The sequence below is a fragment of the Enhydra lutris genome, unplaced genomic scaffold, assembly GCF_002288905.1.
Source record: "Enhydra lutris kenyoni isolate GAN:26980312 unplaced genomic scaffold, ASM228890v2 scaffoldscaffold3, whole genome shotgun sequence".
NCBI lineage: Eukaryota > Metazoa > Chordata > Mammalia > Carnivora > Mustelidae > Enhydra > Enhydra lutris.
The window spans coordinates 60,944,027-60,952,662 of record NW_019154087.1 but is presented as its reverse complement, the minus strand read 5'-3'; the positions used below and the strand labels follow the sequence as shown (position 1 = coordinate 60,952,662).

At 38.6% G+C, this 8,636-nt stretch overlaps 1 protein-coding gene across 2 annotated transcripts in view; it reads left to right on the top strand.

Moving 5' to 3' along the window:
• LOC111156650 (histone PARylation factor 1) overlaps positions 1-5,098 on the top strand; it is a 28,477-nt gene extending 23,379 nt beyond the window's left edge. Inside the window, exons 7-8 of one of the 2 annotated variants that reach the window (XR_002641250.1) lie at positions 2,222-2,631; positions 4,850-4,868. Coding sequence is in view for 1 of the 2 variants with exons in the window: in XM_022517670.1 (XP_022373378.1) it covers positions 2,222-2,394; positions 4,850-4,981 (305 nt within the window). In the remaining variant the exon portion in view is untranslated. Of the gene's footprint in view, positions 1-2,221; positions 2,632-4,849 lie in introns of both variants that reach the window. The other variant, XM_022517670.1, reaches the window with a different exon arrangement.
• The last annotated feature ends 3,538 nt before the right edge of the window (positions 5,099-8,636 follow it).

Below are 8,636 nucleotides of genomic sequence, written 5' to 3'. Positions count from 1 at the left end.
TGTGTGTGTGTGTGTGTGTGTGTGTGTGTGTGTGTGTGTGTGTGTGTGTATATATATATACATACACAATAATCCTCACCCCACTCTTTGAAGTAGGTCTTATTCCCGTTTTCAGGTGGAAACTAGATCTTAAATTTAGGTCTTTCTGACTAGTGTGCTTACCACTAACCAAAGAATAATAGCTTAGCTAGTTGCCCAACTTTGGCACAATCACTATGGTTTAGCTTAAGTATTCCAGTTGTTGGTAGTAGAAGGATAAAGTAAGAACCAAGTGTTGAAGCTTCTAAATCATTGTTTTGAATAGTAACATTTAAGGTAGCATTTTTGAGTGGTTAATTTAAGGTTTCATTTAGGTATTAAGTTTGGGCTTCTGTTACATGAATTTTTGTGGAAGTTTTTATTGGTGGAAGAACAGATTTTTTCCTCACACTGTTGGTGAGCTGAATATTTTCATCTCTGTTTAGTATTTTGATAGCTTAGTAATTATTGTAAATTGCTTATTCTTTTGTAGTCCATATGTGATTTGCCTGGAGTGAAAGTAGAAGACATCAGAAAGTGATAAACTTTAAATTACTTGCTAACTGAAGACAAGTAGGTCTTTAATTCCATGCCAACTCTGAATTGTAGGGGCTGCCTGGAGCACTGTGGTGAGAAAGATTCTAAGGGTCTCAATGGATTAGTTACATCTTCTTTGGTTGCAGGAAGGAACCCATTTTCCATCCTTAAGAAGGTTTTTGATGGAGGCCAGATCTGTTTCCTTGAAATGACTGGCACTGATTTTTTTCTAAAGAAAAGGAGGAGTCTTTTTAAAAGTTTTAAACCAATAAATGTGTCACAACTATTTAGAGTTAGGAACATAGGTGATACGTGTTAATTTGTTCAATGTTATATGTATCTACCAAAGGTGAGAAAACGAACAAAATAACATTTTGTGACTTCACAGAGTTTGCATTCTGTGTGGTGGTCACAGCTGAATCAAATATATTCAAATTCGGAGGTTAAAAGCCCTGGTATTTCTTTACCACTCTTGATCATCTTACATAACTGTAGTTAGTATCAATAGAGTATTGTGTCTTATACATAAAACTTAAAATTATGTATCATTCTTAGGTGTAACTTGTTAATGTTTTAATGAATCTTCACCTCCCCCCCAATATAGCAGCCACTTTGTTTAGAAATGCATTTTTGGGGGTGCCTGGGTGGCTCAGTGGGTTAAAGCCTCTGCCTTTGGCTCAGGTCATGATCCCAGGGTCCTGGGATCAGGCCCCTCATCGGACTTTCTGCTACGAGGGGAGCCTGCTTCCCCCTTTCTGTGCCTGCCTTTCTGCCTACTTGTGATCTGTCAAATAAATAAATAAAAATCTTTTAAAAAAATGCATTTTTGTTGGTTGGTTTGAATAATATCCATTTTTTTTAATTGGTTTATCCTGAGAAAAGTAGTTGGTCAAAAAGGAGGTATGATGAAGTCTGATTAGTGTTTAGTGTTAAGTACCTTCATACACATCCTGAGATCTGATGCACACCAATATCCAGAAAGTAGTGGGGAAAAAAGTGTTGAAAGCCAAAACAAAAATGTTAAACCACTGGCTTTTTAAATTTAGAGGTTAGAAGTTTTCTCTGTGTTCTTACCTCAAACTACTCTTGCTGTGCCTACACTTCGGTAAAGGTTTAATTCAGCAATGATTTCTTATCTCTTATATTGTCTTTTTCTGTATATATATATGTTTTTAGTAGGACAGGTAGGACAGGACAATAAAGAATAAACCTTATGGCCTGTTTTGGTTTTTTTTTTTAAATCCAGTTTTTAATATGGTCTAGCCCAGAGGTGGGCTACATATATATGGTCTCTGTTACCATAGTTTTTTTTTTCCAACCGGTTAAAATGGAAAAACATTTTTAGTGTGAGGGCAGTTAAAAACAGAGGGTAGGTCAGGTTTGGCCACAGTTTGCTAATCTGCAGACTAGCCTACTAAAAATCTTCAAAAGCTTATGTATAATCATGATTGCACCTAGATCCATGGTAAAATAGTCACACTTTGCTAATATAAAAATCTTTTTTGTTAAGCCATTTTTCTTAAATTATAAAGTTGCCATTCAGTAGTGCCACCCAAGGTGGCATTTGTTGTACTAGTAGAAATTGTTGAAGAAAAATCCAGCTTTGTATCTTTTTATCTTTGATGATGGGTGTGGATCATCTTTTTATATCCTTGGTTTCTTACAGCCAACCTCAAGAGAATTTGCAAGACAATTGTTGAGGCACCAAGTGATGAGGACAGACTAAAAGCTTTTGCTCCCATTCAGGAAATGATGACTTTTGTGCAGTTTGCTAATGATGAATGTGATTATGGTATGGGGCTTGAGCTGGGAATGGATCTCTTTTGTTATGGCTCACACGTGAGTAAAAAAAAACCAAAAAACAAAAAACTCTTACCTCCCGTCACTGAATCTCTCTTCCCCATCACACTCCACATACAGGCATACTACAGCATGCACATTTATGTCCCCACTAGCACGGGTAGGATATAAAGTCATTTTGTGTGTTCAAATGAATTTCTTTTTTCCAAAAGGAACTTTTTGGTAAGCATCTGTCTGAAGATATTTATTTGAAATTCGTCTTATATTCTGCCAGAGGTGAATAACCAAGATTATTTGCCTTCAGGTTTCCATTAAAGTGAATTTACTTATTAGACGTATTATACAGCTATATGCCCTTTAGTTAGGTATGTGTGTGGCTGTGTACACATACCTTTCATAGGGCTCTGTTTGGTTTTCTGTTGTGGTGGGGGTATTTGTTCTATGCTTGAATTCCTAGATGAAAAATAAATACTACAATAGTCCCTAGCCTCCCACCTGCCTTATCCATGACTTCACTTCCTGTGGTTTTAGTTACCTGTGGTCAGCCATGGACCAGAAGCAGATCCTCCTCCTGAGATACTGTCAGGAGGGCAGTAGTAGCCTAACACTGTAGGTCAGTGCCTACGTCACTCACCTCACTTCATCTTACTATGTAGGCATTTTGTCAGGTCATATCCTCCTCAGAAAGGTTGGACAGTATTTGGAAAGTCACCACATTCATGTAGAACACTTACAACAATAGACTGTACTGAAGCTATCTTATTGCTTGTTAATCTCTTATTGTGCCTAATTTAGAAGTTAAACTTTATCATATAGGAAAACATAGCATACAGAGGATACTGTTCGTGGTTTTAGGCATCTACTGGGGGTCCTGAAACCTATCCCTTGTGAATAAGGTGGGGGACACTGTATCTTAAAATAGGCTTTCAGTGAAATTACTTAAAACATAGGAGTTTTGGGGGTTTTTGTTTTGTTTTTTTGGTCATGACCTTTGCTTATAAAATAGGAAAGACCTACCTAACAGTTAAATCATTCGCTGTAGTTGCCTCGAGATGTAGTGTCTGTAGCATGTTTCTGGAGCTAAACTGATTTTAAGTCCCATCTTCCCCACTTAGTAGCTGTGTGGGATGGCATTTTATAGCTCAGGAACACCATTGTACCTGTCTCTCTTAGCTATAAAATGTCTGCACACGTGCACATACACAGACACACACTCCTTTCTCATTTAACCTATGATGTCACCTACCAGCCATAAAGAGGTAAACCATCTTGTTCAGGTTTGCAGGCAGTCTGGTTCCAGAGTTAGGGTCTAAATCAGTAATTCCCAAACTGTAAAGTGCATACAGATCTCCTGGAGATAATGTTAAAATGCAGACTGTTTCAGTGCATCTGGGGTGAGGCCGGAGACTGTATTTGACATGCTCCTGGGTGTTGGTAACACTGCTCCTCTTGAGACTAGTGTCTCAAGACGAAACCAGTGGCTAACTCCAGCATGTAGCACAGCCGTGTGGAGGGCTGATCAAACACAGATCGGTGTACTTACCCCGACACTGCCCACCCTCCCAGTTTTGATCGAGTTCTGGGGTGAGTTTTATGAATTTGGATTTCTGACCCGTTAACCAGGTCAGGCTGATGCCACTGGGCAGGGGAGTCTATTTTGAGAACTCTGCTCCAAACCATATCACTGTGTTTCTCTGCCTACCTTATATATGGTTATCAGTAAAAATAATCAAAATGTTTAATAGCCAGAATAACAGTCATTGACCAATCAGAATAATGCTGGGCTTGCCAAAATATGTGAACATCAGCTTAATTAAAAATGATTGGTTTGAGTACTAAACAACATATGAAAAGGTTTAGCACTGTACTGAGCATCTAGTAAGTGCTAAATGCCATCAACAGAAGCATTGCGAGGTTCTCTTTGAGTTTATATATACTGTGTGTGTGTGTGTATAAATATATAAATAAAATAGCAATAGTCTGAGTCACTTGGTAAACCCAAGGCAGTGACTTAAGTGATGGAGCAGGGTTACAGGGTGGGGTCGAGGAGAGAGAATGTGAAGATAAAGGGAATATGATTTGAGAACTCAGATTCAGCATAGTGCTTCGTATAGTAAATGCCAAGGAAAATAATGATTAAAGTCTTACCCGGTAGGGATACTACTAGAGAAGGAAAAGCATTTGAGCACATAGTTTGGGGCAAGTAAAAAGGATGATGATCCTTATCTAAGGGATTAGGAAAGCTTAAAATTTTAACTTAGTTTTCTTCTGAATTTTCTTCAAGATGTACCATTAGCCTTTTAGAACTACAGGACTGCCTCTTGAACAGAGTGCTAAGTGTCTGTGTGAATTCACTGTTCCTAACCAATTTAGGAAGTAGTTAAAATGATTTGGAGAGTATGCTTCGTTAAACAAGAGCTTTTTCAGTGTATTTTTTGCTACTTACTGGGGCATCTGCTATCTCTACTTAATGTTATATTCTTTTATTTTTCAGTATTTTCATAAAGTTGCTGGCCAGCTTTTACCTCTTGCATATAATCTGCTGAAGAGGAATCTCTTTGCAGAAATTATTGAAGATCATTTGGCAAACAGAAGTAAAGAAAACATAGACCAACTTTCAGCATGAATGAGTTGGCTTTCTTTCAGTGTATATTTTAAAGCGTTAGTATTAAACTTGTGATTTTTGTTTGTTTTTAAGGAATACAGAAAATAAATTGATGGAAATATTTACTAAAAACTTTTATAAAGCTCTTCTAGCCCTTTTCTTTCATGTGCAGATCAATGGCAGTCAGTCATCTAAATGGTGATGCCCTAATCATATCTGAAAAACAACCAAAATCCTCCTCTGACGCGTCACAGAAGTCACAGTCTGCTGCCTGTGGATACCAGACCTCTCATCAGGGAGTCCTGTTTCAATACTGAACATATGGACAACTAAAAATGTACTCCTCAGACTTGAATTAATAATAGCTATAGCTTTAGGACTGGATTTATGGGTGGTGGGGAGGGGATAAGGGGAAGTAAACTTGGTAAGTGCCTGACCCCAGAGGTACCAAAGCTGCATTTTAACAGTATCTCCAAGGGGATATGTATGTGGTCCGGGTACCTACTAGGTATATTCTTTAAAACAGTTCTTTGACTCAGAGTATTTACTAATCTATGTAATACAGAATATTGATATACAGTATAGCATTCTAACCAGTATACTATTAATTTAGATTTTAAAGTTTACTACTGTAAATTATATCATTGGATTTCTAGTACAGATCTGTGATTACAGCTGTGTTTTACCAGATTCATACCCTCCTCAAGCCTGACAAAATGTCCTTCACCTTAAAAATAAGAGCACAAACCATTAAATATAAAATAGCCAACTCTGCGGATTGGGCTGAAGCTTTTCCCCCTTTGTAAGAAGTTCAAGGTAAAAAAAAAGCCCTTAGGTCATCTTGTAAGGGTTTTTTGGCAGAAGATTGACTTGACTTAACCAAATTTTTGCAGAAGATTGACTTAACCAAAGAACTTTTATTGAATTGTCAGTCTCCAGAGTCACTTACCCTGTCAGCTATCTCCTTAAGATAGTTTGAGATAACTTACTATTTGACATTAAAGTATGAGCAGTCTATGAGCAAACACTTCCAGCCAGGATTTTTAATACGAGCAGCTTGTCTCATCTCCCCAGTTAAGCTGCAAATTTTTAAAGAACACGTATTTTATCAGTATATGTCCCTCTCAGTAACATAAACCTTTGAGTATGTATTTATTTTTTCAACAAAATGACCCTATTCCGTGCTGCTCACTAACTGCCAGATAAAATCGCACTTGCAAGATTTGGGAAACCACTGAGATGCCCTTAAGGTAAGAATTGTTGACTTCTCAGACAACAGAATGTCTTCTGAAGTTAAAAATCCCCTCTGCTACTACAGCCTCTACCTAGTATCTGTTTTCCTTCCCATGGTCCAGGCTGCCTTTGTAGGACATTAAGATGCTTTCTTCAAGAGAGATGTTTTATATAATAGTGTAGCCAAACTAAACTGAAAACACCCTTGTACCTTCCCTTTCGTTACCAGAACTTTCATAGTTCTGATGTGAGGTCTTGAGTGGTTTTAAGGAACTGCCACATTTGAGTGCATAAGCAGCTGCAGGTCCTAGCCCCATCTGAATGAAGCTGTAAGATGACAGGAACATTAGCTCATACATACTTTGATTAGAAAAGCTGACCAAATCATATTGGGTCTTAACTAATTGAACATTTTAGAAGCTCCTGAGCTTTTTTCCTCAGACTTCCTTAGTTTCTAAGGTACTTAATACTGGGGGCAGTATTCAGAAATAGTTAACATAGATCTTTTAAATGCTGACTATTCAAATAAGTTCAGCTATATTATACGAAACCAATCTGCTTGGCTAGAAATGTTAGCCATTTAATTCTGCCATTCCTTGATTCAATAATTTCAAATATAGTTTGTAGCTTTTTTAAAAATACGCCTTCTTGTGATCAGTAATATGGATTGTAATAGGATTTCTTACCAAGGAGCAAAGTGAAGTGAAGGGGGACAAAAAAGACCAGCTTTTCATCCACCCTTATACAAACCTAAGATTATATTTTCAGAAAGATAGGCATCATGTAACAGCCAAGACTGAACTGGATACCAATGCCAATATGGCTCTTATAATCTTGATACTGTAGTTGTGGATTTCCAGTCTCAAACTCCCAATTTGTGTCAGAGGGCTGCAAACAGGTTTCAGGAGGTACTGACCTTCCAACTACTGAAAATTTTCATTAAAGAGGAAGATCCTTAGGTAATACCAAACTTCTCTTTTTTCCCCTCACTGAAGCACAGTCTGCTGAAAACCAGTTTGCTGAATATTTTTATCTACCTGGAATGTGGCCATCCAATGGCTCTAGTCACTTCCACACGCCGCCTATCTACTTCTGTTCACAGAACACATTCTAGGGGCCTACACTCACAAGTGAAGTACCTTAACCCAATAAGAATTTAACAGAATCACTACTCAAATTTAGCTGAGCTCATTCCTGGAGCTTGATAACAGAGTTTCTGTATGACCTCTCAAACACTTACCTAGAAAGATACACCCAAGAAAAAAATGAAAGCTATAAAATTTAATCCAAGAGAGTGCTACAAACTACTTCGCCACAGTGACAGATACTATCTACACAGATGATCCTTCTGATACCTTAAACCTCACAGTTTTTTCAGTATCTAGACCAGGGTGAACAAACTAGGGCCGAGGGCCAAATCTGGCCCACTCCTCATTTTTGTAGATTAAAATTTCATGGAGGAGCAGCCACACCCATTCGTTTGCATATTATGTGTGCCTATAGCTTGGCAGAGCAGTTGCAGTAGATTGTTATGGCCCCAAAGCCTAAAGGATTTACTATCTGGCACTCCACAGAAGAAAATTTGCTGACCCCTGATCTAGACGGTCCCCCTCATTAGCCATCAACTCCAAAGTCACACCCTAGACCCTTGTCAGCACAATAATGCAAACCTAATCTGCTTCAAGCATCCTACTGTCCAAAATATCACCATCCATCTTTTCTTCTCTTCCTCTAGTCCCCACCATAGCCTACACCAACTCACTGATCTAGCAGCCCTTTTCACTATTCTTCACTCACTCGGCATTCTCGCTTCCCTCTTCACCCACCCTTCTGTTCCACTCTCCATCCTTATCATCACTCCCCCGCATCTACTCCACTGCCCCCTCTCCATTAGTTGTACTTACGTTAGAACCTTAAGCCTGATAAAAAGCTGCCTACTCCTGCTTCCGCTCAGTATCAGGTGGCTGGGGAAAAAAATAACCATGACACCTGGTCTTGTTTTAACCTCAGGTTGTCATACTACTGCCCATTAATCCTACTACTTCCACATCTTTCCTCAAACACACAACAATACCTCCCAGCCCTCAGTTTATTTCACTAGGAAAAAACAAGCAAAGTAACTTCCACAAGATCTCACCCCACACTACCAACTACCCAATATTCTCTGCCTCTTCCACATTGGTATGACTGTTGCTTAATGTCCCACTGTGTGCCCAAGATGCCATCCCCTCTTCCCTACTCAAAGACCTCTCCCCTCTCTTCAAATCAATTTCCCCTCTCAAATATTCCTACCAATAACAAAAGCTGTAATATCCTACATCCTAAAACAAAACACTGTCTTTCACACATCCAGTTTCCAGAAAACTCAGCAAGAGTTGAAATAGCTGCCTTTCGGGGATGCCTGGGTGACTCAGTTGCTTAAGCATCTGCCTTTGGCTTAGGT